At 48.9% G+C, this 18,786-nt stretch overlaps 5 protein-coding genes across 5 annotated transcripts; 3 read left to right on the top strand and 2 right to left on the bottom strand.

Annotated features, from left to right (window-relative positions):
• Positions 1 to 690: 690 nt before the first annotated feature.
• Positions 691 to 1,638, bottom strand: UCRPA7_7989 (putative dyp-type peroxidase family protein; the record flags this gene model as incomplete). Its single annotated transcript, XM_007920509.1, has 1 exon — positions 691 to 1,638. One exon carries the CDS (start codon positions 1,636 to 1,638, stop codon positions 691 to 693), a length of 948 nt encoding a protein of 315 aa, XP_007918700.1.
• Positions 1,639 to 4,573: 2,935 nt separating this feature from the next.
• On the bottom strand, positions 4,574 to 5,794 carry UCRPA7_7988 (hypothetical protein; the record flags this gene model as incomplete). Its single annotated transcript, XM_007920508.1, has 1 exon — positions 4,574 to 5,794. The coding sequence occupies one exon, from the start codon at positions 5,792 to 5,794 to the stop codon at positions 4,574 to 4,576; it is 1,221 nt and encodes a 406-aa protein (XP_007918699.1).
• Positions 5,795 to 9,288: 3,494 nt separating this feature from the next.
• Positions 9,289 to 9,912, top strand: UCRPA7_7987 (putative adp-ribose pyrophosphatase protein; the record flags this gene model as incomplete). The annotated part of the gene is made up of 1 exon (XM_007920507.1): positions 9,289 to 9,912. The coding sequence occupies one exon, from the start codon at positions 9,289 to 9,291 to the stop codon at positions 9,910 to 9,912; it is 624 nt and encodes a 207-aa protein (XP_007918698.1).
• An 836-nt stretch (positions 9,913 to 10,748) lies between these two features.
• Positions 10,749 to 12,329, top strand: UCRPA7_7986 (putative 14-alpha sterol demethylase protein; the record flags this gene model as incomplete). The annotated part of the gene is made up of 2 exons (XM_007920506.1): positions 10,749 to 11,171; positions 11,223 to 12,329. The coding sequence occupies 2 exons, from the start codon at positions 10,749 to 10,751 to the stop codon at positions 12,327 to 12,329; spliced, it is 1,530 nt and encodes a 509-aa protein (XP_007918697.1).
• Positions 12,330 to 15,738: 3,409 nt separating this feature from the next.
• On the top strand, positions 15,739 to 17,395 carry UCRPA7_7985 (putative mfs transporter protein; the record flags this gene model as incomplete). Its single annotated transcript, XM_007920505.1, has 3 exons — positions 15,739 to 15,873; positions 15,997 to 16,108; positions 16,167 to 17,395. The coding sequence occupies 3 exons, from the start codon at positions 15,739 to 15,741 to the stop codon at positions 17,393 to 17,395; spliced, it is 1,476 nt and encodes a 491-aa protein (XP_007918696.1).
• Positions 17,396 to 18,786: the final 1,391 nt, after the last annotated feature.

Genomic DNA, 18,786 nt, shown 5'->3' with positions numbered 1-18,786 from the left:
CCGAGCTCTCTTATCCTTTTAGAATGTTCTTTGATCATAATTACCGAACTATTTGAAATTGACTTTGACCCTTTGCTGAATCGAGATGTTTTTAGATCATCACGGAAACTCAGCTGTGATCTGCAATGCTTGATCGGCTGTGCCCAAGTCTCCACCCTCCCTCATTGGCCAGACAGCATCGCCATTCACGACATTGACACTTGCCGCTCACGGGAGCGGGCCGGTGCAGGCTGGACGCCAATAGTCCCAGCCAAGCAACACGCTAGCCAGGCCTGCCTGGTTCGCTTGTAGGCCCCCCGGGACCTCCATTCGTTCTCTGGTGTCGTACAGATGCATTTTCGGTGCAAGTTGACATGGCTGAAGTAGCTGGCGCTGGGTCATTCTCGACCTAAGGCATGCCCCTGAATTCCGCAGCAATAATACATGCGGTCTAGATTTTAGCTATAGACTCCTCGTACCGCTGTCAACTCAACAAACCCCCGCAGCAGTACACAACCCTGTCCACTATCGCGACTACTCGAGCATTCGGAATGCGTTGAGTCCACGAGCGCACTACCTTAATAAAGGAAACATCGATTTATTCGCATGGCTAGCCCAGATTGATATCTACTTTATGATAGTCCTTATCTCACTAAATACCATAGAGCACACGGCTCTGGCTGCAGACGTACCTCGAACGAATTTTCCATATTAATCATCACCCAAACTTTCCAAGAAGCTCGTTGATGGCGCGAAGAATGTGGTGCCTGTCAACGGTGTCGAGTAGTTCAGCAGCCGATCATGCAATCCAGGCGGGTTCCCAATGAACATGCGCTCCAGCATCTTCTCAATAACCCATAATCGTCGTGTATAGCCAATAAAGTAGGTGCCAAACTCGCTCGAGCCTGGGGATCCAAATGGCATATTGTCCCGTAAGATGTCGCGCTCAGAACCATCAGCGTCTTCAATGGTGGCTAGAGTCTTGTGTGATGCTTGCTTGCCCTCCTGTGCGTCATCTAACTCGATGTTGTCCAGCTTCGTCCGGCCGATAATTGCCTCTTGTGTCTCCGTCTGTAGAGTTCGCCATGCTTTCAAGTCATGAACGTATTTCTGCACAACAATATAGCTGCCTCCCTCTCCGGCAGAGTCCTCGTCTGCAACGAGAACAGACTGTGGGACAGAGGGACCCACTGGGTTTGCCGTGCCATCGACGAAGCCTAGCAAATCACGAACGTCGAAATAACGAAACCCAACGGTTTCGTCTACGACAGTAATCGAATCGCCTAAACGATCTAAAAGTTGTCGCTCGAACTCAAAGCACAAATCGCGGCGCTCTGCCCGAATATGAAATAGAATGTCCCCCGGCGTGGATACGGCTGTATGCACGGCGCCACGGACTGTAGCAAACGGATGCAGCTCCGCAGGGCGCTTAAGGCCAGTGACTCGATCCCATGCATCGCTACCTATGCCCACAGTGCAGGAGAATGACGCGCTAAGATCACGAATGGCGACGTTCTTGGCCATGCTGTTCAAACTAGAGAGCGTGGAACGCACGATACGGGTCGCTTCGGGCGTGTCATTGATGGATAACACCAAGAAGGTTGCTGACTGCGTCAGTGGCGCATCAACTCGCTGCGACTCGATGGGAACACGGTTCATTGTGGCTTTTGTCGCCTGGCTTGAAGTGGAAAAGCAATGTCCAGATATGCGATATTGAGTACAATGACGATACTTAGACACTGGGGCAAGGGTATAAACGTGCCTGCTAAGAACATAAAAGTTTAACTGCTTATGGGTTCTGGCACAAATAAGTCGAGAGTACCTTATCTTATTCATTCCGCGAGCAGGATCGACCTTTGCAGATTGTTTGCAGGGCTGTGTGCGGAATCCACTTGAGTTTTGTCAGGATGGTGTCGGCATTTGCCGAGCAGCGTTGAGGCTTACTCATGGCATCCCGAACACTTCTCTGCGACCCTGTTTTGTGCATAACAGCCAATTACAATTTTACAATTATTAATTCTTCTCCCGTGACAAAACTGCATCTGAAACAGCCCAGTTGATTCAACCCGTGACTGAACATCCTCAGCTAATTCCCCCCAAATGTCTTCGAATCGCTGATTCATTCGTCCTGAACTGTTTGGTAAGTTCTAGGCATTTTCATGTCGGCTCTCACAAATCTATCATGAAGTAACTCTGGCTTTCGAATCAACGTTGACATCACAAAGCAAGGGAATGCCATTCGTGGATTTTCTTGCTATAGTTGCCTTTCTTTCATATGTATCAACTTTATCTCATGACTGTTTTACAAATATTGCCTGAAACATCTACACGGTGGACATCTTATGGATTAGCGCAGACGCCGCTTGTGCAGATATAATCGTCAGAGCAGTCATCGTAGGTCTGACATGCACAGCCTACAATGTCCTGTTAGTGCCAGGCGTCTTCAAATAGGTATATGTTGAACTTACCTAGACAATGACCTGCCCAGCTGCACCCAGTCTGACAACCACCTGGACCGCCCCCAGAGCCACTGCAGCTGGCTGTGTTTCCGGGGTAGACATTGCCGGTATGACATGTTCCCGAGCTATATAGTGATGTGGCTAATCATCGTTAGCGAAGAACTTGCAATCATGAAAGTTGATAACACGTACCGTCGACGGGAAGGTTGCTCGGGGGACTACGAATCACTTGCTGAGTGGAATCCGGTGTGAGCGCATTCTCGCAATTAATTTGATTTTGACCACCATTAGATGTCGCAGAGCCGGTCCAAATGTCAATGTGCTTGATTCCACTATTCCAATCCGTGACTTTGACAACTCCGAGTTAGCTAAGATACTCTAAACGGCAATTGTCACATACCACACTGTGCGCAATAGTCCTCCATGCGCAGATACTTTTTTAAATAGGAAGAATAAATGATTTCGCAGACACTATACTCGGAACTGGAGCTGGCAAATGTGAGAGGATTGGAATAAGTGCCAGTGCCACCAGCAACGTAGTTACGACCGCCGCAGTCGTACGCTGTGGCCGGTCCTGGTGGGTCGTTGTCCGGATAGCCGTAAAAAGTCATTTTCACACCGCTGACAGTTGAGCAAGCCTGGGCTGATCCCAAGACCGCGGCGATTAGCAAAGAGAGAGATCGCATATTGAATGCTACAGCAGCGACTATATCTTTTAGTTTGGTTGATTGAGACCGTTGTCAAGAAGCTGTGAGGGGAAGCAATGATTTATACATTCTCTGCCGTTGCTACCAAGTCAAGGGAAATGAGGTGGATATTCTTGGATGTCGTGTATATCATATCACACAGGGCTATCATGTCATAAAGCGCAGCTTGTGGTTCATAGTGGTAACACGAGGCTTGGATGGTCGAGAAATGGACCGATTGATGGTGCGCTCGGTTACATACAAAGCACCAGATGAATGCAAGACCACGTAACGGGAATGGCAACTTTCTGGATGCGGGATCAACATGCACGGTATTCGATAGCATTGTCCTCTGGGTGCCATGTCATTGGCTGGATATGTCCCATGTCGACCCCAATGCGACTCTGTTACATTGCGGGAGGCAGTGCCCAAATCCAGGAGCGACATAGGCTGACGGCACAGGTACCAACACGTATTAACCAGGGGCAATGTCAATCTAAGCTTTTCAACCTGCAAGTCTTTGCACGGCTAGCGTTCCTTCATCACGGCGGGCAATCTCTTGTGCTATGTGTGTGAAGTGGCCGCATTCAGGTATACCTATAGAAACTGGCAGACATAGAAATCGCAGCGGAACGGCGAGCTTTGTAGGCCAGAGTTTCGATAGCTTCAGTTATTTCGCCATGTTCTCCTCGTAACGTCCACATCCAACGGGATCCCTGAATGTCTATCAGCAGGGGGATAGAAAATGCTGATACTTTTCAATCGTGCCTCCACCGTGGAACGATCGCGATAGCCGGTCAGACTGGATTCTCACAAATGAACGATGACCGTGTTTGAGTTTCTACATTAGGCAGGAATCGTTCCCCCAATTCTTTTGGCAGGATATTGAAAAATAGCAACGATCTGCGGGCCGACGTTACATGGACGCATAAGGCTGTCAAATCTCGGCTTGTTCTCCATCTCAGCTCCTGCACAAGTGGTGATACAGGGTTGCAAAGAGATGCACTGCCCCACCCCCAGAGCAATGAGTGATCCCCGCAGGACAAACTTCATTGCTAGTGCTTACAGGCACCTCAGAGTCAACAGGCGACGCAACACCTGACAAGCAGGGTATCAAGTACAACTGATTGTTCTGATTTGTCCACATTCACGATCAAAGGGGTCAAGAGAAGAGAAAATATTGTTGCTGACTAGCCTGTACCACATGTGATATGCAAGAATAACGAGACAGGGGCATGCGAAAGGGCAGACTGTTAGTTACGTTCGTGTCACGTCGAGGCAAAAACACGATCTCCTCGATATGATACTCAAGTCATTACGGTATGTGTATTCAGCATGATTAGTTGATGCTAACCCTATGCGTTTATAGCACAATTACATTTTAGGCTGAGGCACCTTCTTAGTCTGAGCCAAGTTCGACGTCTATCAGATGATGACCGTCATCTCCTATTAAGCGTCTTTTTTGGCCTTGTCCAGGATCTTTTGAGCCTTTTGGGCTTTGTCATCGAGGACCTTCTTCAATTCCTCTACAGTTTCCTTGAATAGTTTCTCTCCTTCATCCTTGTGCTTCTCAGCAACCTGACCAAGTTCCTGGAGTTTCGGCAAAATCTCATCACCCTGTGGAATCATCTTCAGGTATTTTTCTAAGCCTGATCCACTAGCGAGCTCGGATCCCTTTGACTTCGCCTTCTCTGTGGCATTGCTTATGTAACTCTCCAAATCGCCGAGATCGCCAGACTCAGCAGCAGATCGAGCCTTGTCGAAAAGCTCCTTGGCGTTGCCCTGCTTCAGGGCATCTGCGTTCTTGTCCACCAGCTCTTTGACTTTAGGGTTCTTGTCGAGAAAAGGCTTGGCCTCTTCCAGAGCCTTCTGCCATGCCTGGTCTCCGAGCTCCTTGATCTTCTGCACCTTCTCGTCAATGACCTTGCGTGCCTTGGCCAAGCTGCTAGCACTGAAACCACCGGCCATTATGTCTTTGATCTGGCTCCATGTCTCATCGACTTGCTTCTTTGCTTCCGGGCCGTATTGTTCGCCCATCTGCTTTAGTTGGTCAATGTTCCCGCCCAGTTTCTCTTTCAGTTGTGGATGGTTGTCAATGATGTCTGAGAAGGCGTCGCCGGAGAGGTTCGCAATCTTCTTGGAAAGGTCTGCGAGGGCATCGTAGGCTTTGGAAGCCGCCTCCAAGCTCAATCCTGACTTGGACACTTCCTGGAATTGCTTGTATGCATCGTTGATGATCTGATCCGCTTCTTCGCGATGATTCTTCCGGACGGTGTCCCAATCATTGAAAGCAGCATCCACGTAGGAGCGGCCGCCGGGTATCCAGCCCACGTATGAGTAGGCAAATTGTCTGATGGCATCGACAGCCTGATCAGCTGTCGGCGTGTTCTGTTGAAGCTTCTTCGCAGCTGCCTCGTATTTCTTCTCTGCCTCCTTCGCAGCTTGGTTGAGCTTTCCCGCAGTGCGACCGGCGGGGGTGAAGGAGTAGATGCCGTAAAGCAAGGCGGCGCCAGCCAAACCACCGGCGACACCAGCTCCAAAATGAGAGCTACTTGAGCTTGCCGTCGGTCCTGAAGTTGACTGCAAGCGGGTCTGTTGTCGACGGGCTACGCGGATTGAGCGTCCAGCACGTGGGAGCGCAGACCGCGCAATTGCTCTGGAGGGAATCATCCTGAAAGTGAAGTGATGGCAAGGATGCAAAGAAGGAAGAATAGCGGTTTAGAGGGAGGCTGTTGATGAGGTCAAGGCGATGAAGAGTAGGTAAATGAGCTGATGGATATGATGGTGTGTAGTAGGGTTTGTAGGTGTGCGACAGGTAGAGACTGGAGATGTTGAGCTTTGAGCAGAAAAAAATTGCATTCTTATGACGTACATAGCCTTACATTGGGGATGACGCAGGAACGAAGCTGGAGCTCAAGGTGTTGGGGCTGGAGCTGGAGCTTGAGCTTTGGGTTCCACTCACAAGGACATTAAGCTCCGGATCGTGACGTCGACGATCATAAGCTCGTACCGCAGTCAACCTGCAACCGGCAGGGCTAAAAAAGTAAGCTTAACAGGGCGATCTGTAGTCAATGCCTGTGCTGTGGGGTTGGTGCGGGGTAGCGGAATGCCGTCTGATTCACTTGTTCCCTGGATGACCGTGGGTTGGGGAAAGAGCGCAGGATAATGTTCAAGCGACAGTGACAGAGGACCATTTAACCTTTGTTCAATCTCCGTCACTCCTACGACAGGTGTCTTCGAATCTTAGATCTAAGCGCTCTGTTCTAGATAAAAACAATGCAATGGCGCCGGCGTGATGCTCCCTCCTAGAAACAACGATTGAACTCCCGTGTATGCTTGCTCGTGTCCATTACCAATTGAAACTCTCCTCAAAGTATTCTATATTCACGTGCGACCGTCCAAGCATGTCGACAACGGTCCGTCTCGCGTCGTCGGCCATCCTTGCAGGCCCACAGGCGACCACTGCGAGACTACCGCCCCCCGTAGTCCTTGCAGCGACCTCAATCTCTGCACAGACATCCGGTCTATGCGGGAGCAATCTCACTCCTTGTGGCCGGTCGACGATATCACTATGTTGCATCCCTTCGCGTTTGGTGATGTGAATGTCGAGTGAGACCTTGCCATGGTCTAGGACATCTCCAAAGTCCTCTCTAACGACCTCAGAAGCGAATTCAGCCTCTCGAACTGCCCATATAATCCGTACTGAACTCGGCCTGGTCAAGGGCTTCGATAAAGCTTCAAGATGCGATAGTGGCACGACAATGCCACTCCCTCCGACGATGAAGAGCACATGGTCAAAACGATCGAATCGTTGTGAGTGTCCATACGGCCCGTCAACCAGCACCCGCAACGATGCAGCGTCGGGACTGCTTAAAGCTGCTAGGTCGCGCAGACGTGCAGTGAAACTATCGTACGGTCGAAGAAGGAACGTCAAGGTCGAGGGAGACTTTTGGTCACCTTCGAAGACGGCAGATGCTTCCGTCAGTGCTTCACCTTGAAGCAAAAAGGCCACCTCATCCGTCGGTGCGGAATGTCGCCGTATGTGTTGTACTTCTTTGACTGTCTCGCGAGACGTGATTGAAGCCACTGTGAAAGGATGGCTTTCCCAAAACCGGGAGTCATTCAAGACATGTATGTAATAGTATGTTCCTGGGAGTGGCTGGTAGTAGCTTGTCGAATAGGGAATGCTCAATCGAATGATATCCGAATCTTTGTTATAGCTGGCCTTGGCCCGGGTGCTCCAGAACTTAGGATTGAAAGAAAGAACGCGAGATACTCTCAAGATGCGGTCAGAGATCCACACCAGCACAGAGCACCATACAAAACCATCATAACGGCCCTTGAAAATGGAAACGTGGCTGATAATGTTAGCATCGGCTCTGTCCTGAAACGCACACGAGACTCACCCCAGCATCGCCACTAATATGACTACCGAGAGGAGTATGTGGAGGATGAGGAATGCTTCATAAACGTGCCGGCGCATCCAGAAAACGGAGAGTGCTAGCAACAAGCACATTAGGATTGTCGCCTGAATAGATTAGCTAATGTAGATAATGTGTAGTAGAGATATACGAGGGAAGACTTACGATTTCGCCTGTCCACCAAAACAACTGGTACCAGTAGGACACGAAGTAAGGCCATCCTCCATCTACTTTGTGTCAACAGCAATAAAGGTACGGGGAGGTATCAATAACTCACCTTCGAATACGAGAACAGTATATCCAATAGAATGAACGACTGCTTGTAGGGTCGCGACTCGTGCAACCCATCGATGAAAGTTGTTGTACGTCCCAAAGTCCCATCCGGTAAGCCAGAGTAATAAGTTGTTTCGCATACCAAAGAGCCATATTACAGGAAAGTTGGCAAATGAGATGATACCCGTGCGATCTGAAAGATATCGCCACGCCTGAGTTGAAGACTTCTCCCAACTGTTCTACTATCAGTTACAGATGCTCTGAAGTGGCTGGGTAAACTTACTACATGTTTCCAGGAAACACATGATATCCATGGATGCAAAAGAAGACATTCATGACGACGAAAATGAAGATAGTAAAACTTTGAACCCTTGGTGGTATTGTACACCAACCAACATTCTGTGCACATTTATATCCAAAGGCTGCTGGGACGGTCAAATACTGCTTTAACCACAGGCTTGGTCGGCTGGCGTGAGTGGTGCCTTTACAAGCCGTGATCTCGTCGTTTTCGAACTGCTCCCTAGCGGATAGTGGTCGATACTCGCCATGACTGACTCTTCCGAAGGAGGAGATGAAGCGATATGATAATGCAATGACGATAATGGCAATCCAGTACATGTACATAGCCGCCCTATGAGATCATCATTCGTCAGAAGACTATTTTGGTCATTGGCAAGATCTTGGCACGTACCCATATAGATAATGGTATTTGTGGACGTAGACAATGGCATTCTGAAATTGATTAGCTCATACAAAGACAAAGTGTGGGAGTAGGTACCAGAGTATCATATGACAGCTGGAACAGCCGTTTCGTAGGAACAACCACTTCGCCTAATAGGGTTCTATACGTGGCTTCCTCTCTTGTCAGGTGTCGAAGCCCAGAAATGACACTGTCAGTGTAATTGGCGATGACGTCGAATGGTGGAAGCGGCGCTTTGACGTAGTCGCGGCATGTTTGATTCAGGTGCGTGAAAGCCTCGGTCTCGTGATCCCCGTGACAATGAACCTCAAGGCAAAGGTACAGAGAAGTCACTGCAAAGTGACTGAGACATGATCGAGCCAGTTTAGAGGCATCGGGCCTAGTGTCATTGAACCGCGGAGCCCGAAGAGCCATCTGGCATGCGCTGAAGCACATTTCCCGGGACGCATCGCTCGTCGCCAATACTTTGGAGTTCCATGTTATAGAGAGTAAGGCCAATAAAAAGGTTAGAGGCGTGAGACGACGCATAACCGCAAAAGCGTGGGGATGCAAACGTGGCCCTCCAGTGTCGAGGTTGGTTGGGTGGATGTGGAGGGTTGAGAGGTAATTTTATCTTATCAGATCATCAGTTTGCGTTGTTTGAAAGGGGGGCACTGCACGGGCCGATTTCGGCCGAGGACGTAGTTCCGACGGAGATCGAATCCGCAGATCCACCTGCAAACATCCATCTTCATTCCTCATTAAGATACCACCACCGGCGCGCCGTAAGCATGTCAGAAAAGACACAAGAGCCCGTAATTACCAGCGTGACAGACTTAGCAGTCCACGACGCGAAATGGGTCGCCTTAAAAAAGGTCGACTACATCGACCAGACAGGAAAGGAACGCACGTGGGAAGTCGCAGTACGGAAAACGAGGGGCAAGACAGGGGTAGATGCCGTTGCGATGGGCAATATACTCCTACACCCGTCTCGCCCGCCATCCACACTATTGGTGATTCAGTACCGACCGCCCTTGGACTCATACACTGTTGAGTGGCCTGCTGGGCTCATCGATCCTGGTGAGACAGCTGAGCAGGCCGCGGTCCGCGAGTTCAAGGAGGAGACTGGCTACGAGTGTCGCTTGATTGACATTAGTCCGGTGCAGGCAGCAGATCCTGGTATGACAAATGCCACCATGCAAATGGCATTGGTTGAGGTGCAGTTGAAGGAGGGCGACGAGGAGCCAGAGCAGCGCCTTGAGGATGGAGAACACATTCAACGGGTCATTGTGCCTCTCAGCCAGTTCTACGATCGCCTTGTCGAGTATTCGAGGCAAGAGCGCATGATTGTTGCAGCGAAGTTGTTTCACTTTGCTGCCGGCATGCACTTTGCCCAGACTCAAAAGTATGTGTAAATGTTATGATATTGAGCGGCGGAGACCGAACAGCTGGGAAAGCGATGACCAACAGTCTACAGACGAGCTTTGATAGTGAGAACTGGAATATAAGAACTGCATCGCCGCATTCTGGAGAGTTTGACTGTTTCTCTCCATGCATATAGGCACGAACAGGAATTGCCGACAGCGGGAGGATATTCAAACGAGGTTGTGGGGTAGTGGACGGAGACTGGCCTGGATTACGTGACGGCTGCTGGCGTCGGCTTACAGTAGTATGAGTGTCCATGTGAGTCAGTATTGCTCGCGCCGGAAGACATATATAATAATCTCGAGGGTCAGCCAAGATACCTGGGTAGGTATGGAGCCGGGGCCGCTGAAAGGCTGGGCAACCAGCAGGCCGGCAGCATGGCTCGATCATTCATTTGGATCATGATGTTCCGAAATATCAACTTTGCCAAAGTTCCCCAGGCCAAGGTTACTGCTTTCTGGTGTGCAGAACCGTGGTCATGGACATTATTAGCCCGACTATGAAATGCGCCGAGAAACGCACGCACGGGGCGACAGCTGAAGGTCCAATAGCGTGTTTAGCGCTGACTTATAGGCCTGTTTCCATTTGGCAACGCCTGATATCAGTATCAGCCTTGTGCGGCCCAGCACAGTGGCACCACCTCTAGCCGGGTTGGTCGTAGGTGCCGCAATGCTGCGGCACGTATAGCGAATAAGAAAACGAGATCCTTGGCCGGGACCTCAAATTCGCCAGAGCTATTGAAATTTCGTGTTTTGCATCTTCCTCCAGTTCGCGAGTTCATATCTCAATTATCGCGACCATCGACCATCGACCATCGATTGGCGCCATGCTGTCGATGCAGCAGGCCTCCAGAGATCTGCCGCTTTCTGTGACTATCCCGGCGACTGTTGTTCTAATCATCTTCACTGCTATTGCCCAAAATGTGGTCCGCCAGCTTTGCTTTCCCAATCCTCACCGCCCGCCTGTAGTCTTCCACGTATTCCCGTGGATTGGCAGCACGGTCCAGTATGGCATAGACCCCTATAAGTTCTTCTTTGACTGTCGGGCCAAGTACGGTGATTGTTTCACCTTCGTTCTTCTTGGAAAACCTACGACAGTCTTCCTCGGTCAAAAAGGCAACAACTTCATCTTGAATGGAAAGCACGCCGATCTCAACGCCGAGGAAGTCTATGGCAAGCTGACAACTCCCGTATTTGGCAAGGGTGTGATTTACGATTGTCCAAACGAGAGACTGATGGACCAGAAGCGGGTACTGCATGTTTCATCCAGCGTTTACTCGCTCTAGCTAATACTTGCCTAGCTGATGAGGGACGGCTTCACGTCCAATTCTCTTCGCTCATATATCCCGAAATTCGTCAAAGAGGTGGAGGACTACGTCAACAGCTCACCGCGATTTCAAGGGCAATCTGGAGAGTGCAACATTACTGAGGTCATGGCCGAAATTACCATTTACACCGCATCGGGATCGCTCCAGGGCAGAGAGGTTCGCTCAAAGTTTGACACGACGTTTGCGAAGCTTTACCGTCATCTAGACGATGGTTTCCAGCCCATCAATTTCATAATGCCATGGCTCCCGCTGCCCCAGAACCGTCGTAGGGATCATGCACACAAGGTTATGGAGAAGCTGTACAACGATATCATCCAAACTCGCCGCCAGGAAGGCAATCGTTATGGCGAGACGGACATGCTCTGGACTCTGATGACCGCTCAGTATAAAGATGGAACCGCCGTACCTGATGAGCATATTGCACGGTTGATGATTGCTCTTCTCATGGGAGGGCAGCATAACACAGCTGCCTCCGGAGCATGGATCATGTTAAATCTAGCGAACAAGCCCCGTCTGATCGACGAACTGTATCAGGAGCAAATTGACGTCCTTGGATGGCCCTTGCCACCATTGACGTTGGAAAAATTGCAAGAGCTCAAGCTTTGTGGGCAAGTCATCCAGGAGACTTTGCGGCTTCATAGTCCCATTCACTCTATCCTGCGGAAAGTCACTCGAACAATGTCAGTCCCCGATACTGACTGGGTCATTCCACCGACTCATACTCTTCTCGCCTCACCAGGGCTTCTGGCACGATCGGAAGAGGTCTTCTCCCGGCCCATGGAGTGGGATCCACATCGCTGGGATACAGTTGAGGCTCCTGAGCAACTGGAAGACGATTCAGCCAAGGTCAATTACGGGTTTGGTCTAGTGTCTAAAGCGGTAACCAGTCCCTACCTCCCGTTTGGTGCTGGGAGGCATCGTTGTCTCGGAGAACATTATGCCTACGCGCAGCTTGGTGCCATCATAGCCACTATGGTCAGACTACTGAAGTGGGAGCAAATCCACCCGAAGGCACCTATCCCAGCAACAGATTACTCAGTAGGTACAGCCTCTTTCGGCTTGTTTATGGCTGATTGCTAACATAAAGAAGTCAATGTTCTCGAGGCCAATGAATCCTGCTACTATCAGATGGCATCGTCGGTAATAACACTTGGTTGACATAGTACCTTGTCAGAAAGACACCTTGGTTGAATCGAACAATATAATTAATTAATTTGCAGCACATTGTTTATTTGCCTAGTGCCGGTCTCTCCATGGTCAGTACTGAATTAACTATGGCCATGTAATGTCTGGCTTGCCTCCCGGTAACATGACACGGAATTGCCAGCCTTGAGACTCATGGATATCTGAGACTAACTTATGGAGCCATACCGTTCCCAGTGCCGGGATCACATATTCGCACTGCTCGCTCCTCGATATATTCGTCGCAAAACCCCATGATCGTTTTGCGCCTTCTATGTTGCCAAGCTTAAGTTGAGCGTGGCTTATTGATAACCAGGTCACAGCTGCTGTCCATTTATGTTTCGAGTTAAATATTGCAAGCTGTTCCATCCGCTCCAGGACGCAACCCCATAGCCGGAGAGCTTCATCAAAATGTAGCCTTTCGTGGACTGTGCGGGCATTGGCGATAAGTCTTCGCATATGTATCAATTGGTCGTTGATATCATCCATCTCTGGTGGTTCGACGTCTGCTAGATGCAACAGAACTACTTCAGCGGCATCTAGATTACCCAAACCAATATTGGCTTCGACAAGGGCTAACGACAGACGTCTAAATGGGCGTCCTTTATGTGCCGTTTCAGGTATCGTTTCAATTTCCGGTGTAAGCAGATCCACTGCTCTTTCACACTCGTTTAGCTCGCAGTGAATTTCTGCAAGCTTGCTTACAATGAGGGCGCGAGTATTCGGGCGTATCGGCTGTGCTGCATTCAACCACAAATGCTGTTCCAACGAAGCTCGTGCAGTTTGAAAGTCCCCAATGGATTGAAAGAACTTGGCGGCTGTGCCTTGAAGCCTGCGAGTGACTTCAATCTCAAATGTCGACAGCGGATGTATCCCTTCCCACTGATAAATGGTTGATGCAACATCGTTGTCGTAACGGCGAATTTTGTTCTCAATATTAGATATGTGTAATCTCCCCATCAATGCATTATCGCACCGCGTATTGATGTCGTGTTTCTGGTCAAGTAAGTTCTGAATAATGGCATCAGAAGTATCAAAATCCCCATTGATGCGCGAAATATTGCTTTCGAATAGAGCCACTGATGCATGGAAGTAGTAAGGCATGGACTTGTGCAGAAAAGTTCTAGCTCGCTTGATAGCTAGACTGCGAATCACGAACAGGTCTCTCTCAGAGAAGAATAGCAATGCGTCAACTACATCGGCTTTAAGTGACGAAGACAGTCGCTGATGTCTCGTGGCCTTGTCTAGTAATGCCCAAATAGCTCGCTTCAGGTCTGGTGACCTGCAACAGGTTGATCAGCATGACTATGTGGGAACAAGATCAGGGTAGACAATACCAAGAAGTCTTGCCTTCGTAGCACGGAGGACAAGCAAAACAGATCAGCCTTAGTGTGGTAATTGCGAGGGTTTCTTGCGTCTGGGGAGATAAGGCGCCTAAAAATGAGGGCCGTGACTCGGGTCGAATTGACCAAGTGGTGGTGCCATCTTCGAGAAGATTTTCTGAAATTTCGAGACGTGCACCAACCTCAGCAAAAACGTTGTCATCAGACAAGAGCCTTATGACATGTGGAGGAATACCAAAATCAGTCGCAGATATGACTCTCAGTTCTCCATCAGAAGTCCACCGTTTCTGGGTACTCCGGACACTTTTCAATAAAGTCAAAGGAACTTCTACACCCCCGAACCCGGATATCAGGAACAATAACTGGTCTGAGCTTGGCAGAACGTCTCCATAGTCGATAAAAAGGTTTTGATATGGCAACGACAATGAAGAGTCTTTTACCTGTCAGTATGTGGGTAACATTGGTTTCTAAAGTACGTGCCATTGAGCTGACTCAAGATCAAACGTTGCACAACGTCGTCATACTGAGGCATATCTGATGCTAATGATTGCAAATGACTGAATACTTCAGCATCATCCATTACAAGATATCTCTCGTATCTACGTCATGTTTAGAATGGAACTTCGGGATCGTAATCGAACTTACGTTGACGAGGGGACATCTAGTGGAAGCCAAAACAGCGATCCAACGCCCCCAAGTTTGCGAGCAATCTTGACATATTTCTTGCCGGCGAACCGAAGCTCCGAGACCTTAAATTTTTGAATGACTAGAGCGATATCGGGCGAGATCCAGGCTTCTCGATCCAGCTCGGATCTCAAAAATATGGTGACACACGCAATTCTGCGGCGGATTTCCACATGTGGGAAGTCAGTGCTAGGCTGCCAGAAGGCGTTGATATTGGCATTGAATGTTCGATAAATGCGGTCGAGTCTTGATTGATCAATATTTCTCACTGATAATATCTTTCTTGTTCGCTGGTTGCTTGGTATAAGCTGCCAGTGGACATCCCGAGTCAGGGATTTTGACTTTGCGAGAAGTTTTCGGATTGTTTCTAAGTGGCCATTTAGGTCTGCAGCAAGCCGAGTGGCCTTAGTCTCGTCGAAGTCTTCCGACATGTCACAGAGGGTGCGACATAGACACGTGGACCCCATGGCGACGGGAGGGAGTATGAGGCAGTGGAGTGAATTGCAAAAAGGAGAGATCTCCCGAGATTCGTTTTTTTCTTTCTCTCACAGTGAGAGCTTTAGCGTGGCCACCTCCGCCAAGTGGACCAGCATGGGTTATTTTTCTCACTGTGAATACATCTGACAGACTATTAGTAACACTGGCACCGCTTCGCAACCTTTGATACGATGCCGCGAGCCAATGTGGGCCGCTTGTTATCTTATCTGATCACAAAATCCCGCGCTATAACCAACTGTGGAACGTGGAACGCTCGCCCACATGCATTCCTCGATCTAGCGTGGATTAATAGCCTAGGATACCTAGGTATCTAACCTAAGATATCTAAAACTATTACTATGATATGATATGATGTATCTAGAGAATCCTGCTTTCCTTTGGTTTCTACGGCCGGTGCAGGATGAGGCTTCGCAAGTTTCGATTAGCTCGCGAATGGATTGAGCTGGGGTTTAATTGAATTGACATATTCACTGGTCCGACGTCGGCTGACACGCCGCGCCGCCCACCGGTGGGTTTTCACGAGAAGCGGTCCGATAATTACCAGTGGAGTGGAACTCGCGCACACCGAGCTTTTTGGGGTCTGCTCATGAAGACCCAGTCCGCCATTATGGGGGGACATCCCTGCGAGGTCCCACATTTTTGGATCTGATAAAAATCGCGTTGAACTTTCTTCATCAGATAAAAGACTGCATGCATCCCGAGCATCGACATGATGAAGCTTGCCTCTCGTCAAAATTGTCTTTTTGTTCAAACCATTCGTCTTGAATTTGGAGAACTTCACAATGGAACCATCCAAGGAGAAGCACCCCGAGCAGGGCTCAACTGAGATCTCGGCGGTTGTTAACCCGTATGAAGATAGCGTCGACGACGGCAAAAAGCCTGTGCCATTGAACATCAAGATCCTATCCGTTATCGTAGTCAGTATGATTGGCTTTGGCGGACACTGGAGCAGTGGCGTGACAGGAGCCTTGAAGAGTACTCTGAAGAAGGTAGGCAAACAGCATCCACTCCTAGAGTTCAGCAATTGATACCTTTCACAGAAACTTGACATTTCCAATACGCAATATGCTGTACTTGATTCTAGCGAAAACTTCATCAAAACTGCTTTGATATTGTTCACCGGCATCCTTACAGACCGCTTTGGAGGTGCCAGTATGTGACATGAGATCTGTTCATGTCATTTCATGTGTGCTGACATGCCAATCTGCAGATACCATGCTTTGGGGTAATGCCATATTCAGCATCGGCGCGATATTAATAGCAGCAGCAACAACCGTTCGTAGCTACAAGTTCATGATTGGTGGTATAGTGATCCAGGCTCTAGGTGACGTCGCCACTCAGGTTGCTCAGTACAAGATCTTCTCGTCCTGGTTCCCGCCATCGTCTGGATTTGCCTCGACATTAGCGTTCGAGCTTGGCATTGGTAAAATTGGATCGTTTGTTGGAAAGGCCACAGCCAATGTCATTACCAAGAACCTAGGCGACTTCAGCTGGGCTTACTGGATGTCTGTGTTCATGAATCTCTTTACCAACGTGGCGACTCTGTTCTTCTGGTGTTTTACTCGATGGTGTGAGAAACGCTATAGTGGAACCAAAGATCCTGCCACAGGAGAGAAGCTCACCGAGAAGAACAAGAAGCTTGAGATCACCAAAATGCTCCGCTTACCTTGGTCCTTTTGGCTTGTATGCCTATTTTCACTTTTCCAGACATCCACTGCCGGTGTCTTTTCTTCAAATAGCACCGAGCTTGCCGAACAACGCTTTGATATATCGGCTGTACAAGCTGGTTGGTACTCGGCCATGTCACAATACCTTGGGTTCTTCTTTGTGCCCCTGGTGGGAGTATTCATCGATTTAGTAGGACAAAGACTCACCATCATGCTGGTTTGTGGGTTTGGAATGCTGTTATCAATGTGTCTTGCGGCTTGGGGACCTACTGTTGGTGGCACAGCGGCAAGTTTTGGTATCTACGCTTTCGCCTCGTCCCTGGGACCCACCGTCATCATCGACAGTATTCGCACGAGCATGTGGTATCAGGAAGTGTTTGGATCTGGCTATGCCATCAAAATCGCCATCAATAACAGCATGACGATTATCGTTGGTATCATTGCAGGTGTGATTCAAGATCGTGACGATAATAGTTACGACAAGGTCATCATCTTGTACGTTGTTCTTGCAGCTGGCTCAGTGGTTGTTGGCGCTTTTATGGTCCTACTAAGCTTCAAGACCGACTTTATGAAGCTTTTGCAATGGAGCCGGAAGAGAAGGGTTTTGAATGGCAAGGTCATCGTTACTAAGAAGGAGGAGTTCGAGACGAACAAGTACGCCGAGTGGAACCGAAGGCTTAGTCTCGCCAACTTCGTTGCCGTTATTATCCTTGTTCTTGGCGCCTGGACTGCTTATTTCTGGGGATTGGCTACCGGTAACAATTATGATTGAGACCATTTGCTTGTTGGAGGAGATGGTATGCAGTACAGCATGCTACCACCGGTCGATTAGTCTACCGTTTTGCAGGCTTCTGATGTCAGTGGTATGGGTACCAGGATTGTACTCAGTCGACAGTGGGATGTATCTTAATACCAATTGAATTAAATTCATTATGTTTTGTAAGATGAGATGAGTCGCCAACGGCATCTATGCGTACCAGACCTGGTTTTCCACCCTCAAAATGTTATAACGATGTATACTGGGATCGTAACACTAGTAATTAAGAACGCTCAATGGTTGGCGTAAGCACGTAAATTTAAAGAGCAGATTTCCCGCCACAGTAATGATACAAAGAATGCTGTAAGTTTGCTCAAACACTTGATCGAACTGAAAGGCCTCATCTCACGCTTGCTTACGTATGGACATATACCAAGCACCGTCTTCCAGGATCCATGACTCATCATTTTTTACACATGAATGTCTCGCCGATGCGATCTTCGTAGAGATCTTCATCCTCAAAGTAATCGTGGGGATACGAGATGTCCACACATTTTCCACCACCAGTTGGCCCTACATGAGGACAGTGGACCTGCATTTCCAGTCAATATCCATATTATCAAACAGAAAATCTCACATACATCTGGACGCACTTGGGTGAGTACGATGTGGATTGTTCGGCAGACAATGTTATCGCCCCATGCTTCGTCGTAGTCACCATATGGCTTTTGTGACAGTACAGAGATGCATTCTTCAATGCTGGAGTATTGAATGTTTGAACCAGTGCATCTCATTTGAGTGACAGCACAGAGTTGTTGAATGGTTTGCATTTGGGCCTCTGGGCTTGAACCGGAGGCGCCTGTTGTGCCCTCCACCCAATTGTTCAAATTTGGTATCCATGCGTCGTATTTGACAACCGCCCCCTGCTCATCAAATTTCCAAAATGCAACCTAAATAAATCAGACAAAATTCCATGGGAAGTTTCCGCCAGTACCGAGTTACCTGTTTCAGAGGTCCAAGTGCTTTCCCGTCATCTGGGCAGCCAGGTTTCACAACACTGCAATACAAATAGACCACAGATGCCGCAACATCCTGACACCCAGATGTAAATTCAGTTATTTTGTAGCTGGTGATTGCTGCCGATGCTGCATTTCCTTGAGGAAGAGGGGCGAGAGCGAAAAAGTACTCAATTGAATCCTGAAAACCTGTGAAATTTCCGACTGGATCAACTCTTCCAACCACATTTTGGCTGAAGAGTCCAGATGGAACACCTGCCGCACCGCTCTGTATAATCGGGACTTGATTGGGATAGACTGTGAGGTTGTATATGCTGGAGATCGTCTTGTAGTTACGCCGCTCATCGAAATTTCTCCACTTCGGCCACCATATGACCGGCCAGCCTAATA

This window comes from Phaeoacremonium minimum (assembly GCF_000392275.1).
Source record: "Phaeoacremonium minimum UCRPA7 unplaced genomic scaffold PA7_03_scaffold_563, whole genome shotgun sequence".
Taxonomy (NCBI): Eukaryota; Fungi; Ascomycota; class Sordariomycetes; order Togniniales; family Togniniaceae; genus Phaeoacremonium; species Phaeoacremonium minimum.
The sequence above is the reverse complement of the archived record's forward strand: the minus strand, read 5'-3'. Positions and strand labels throughout refer to the sequence as shown.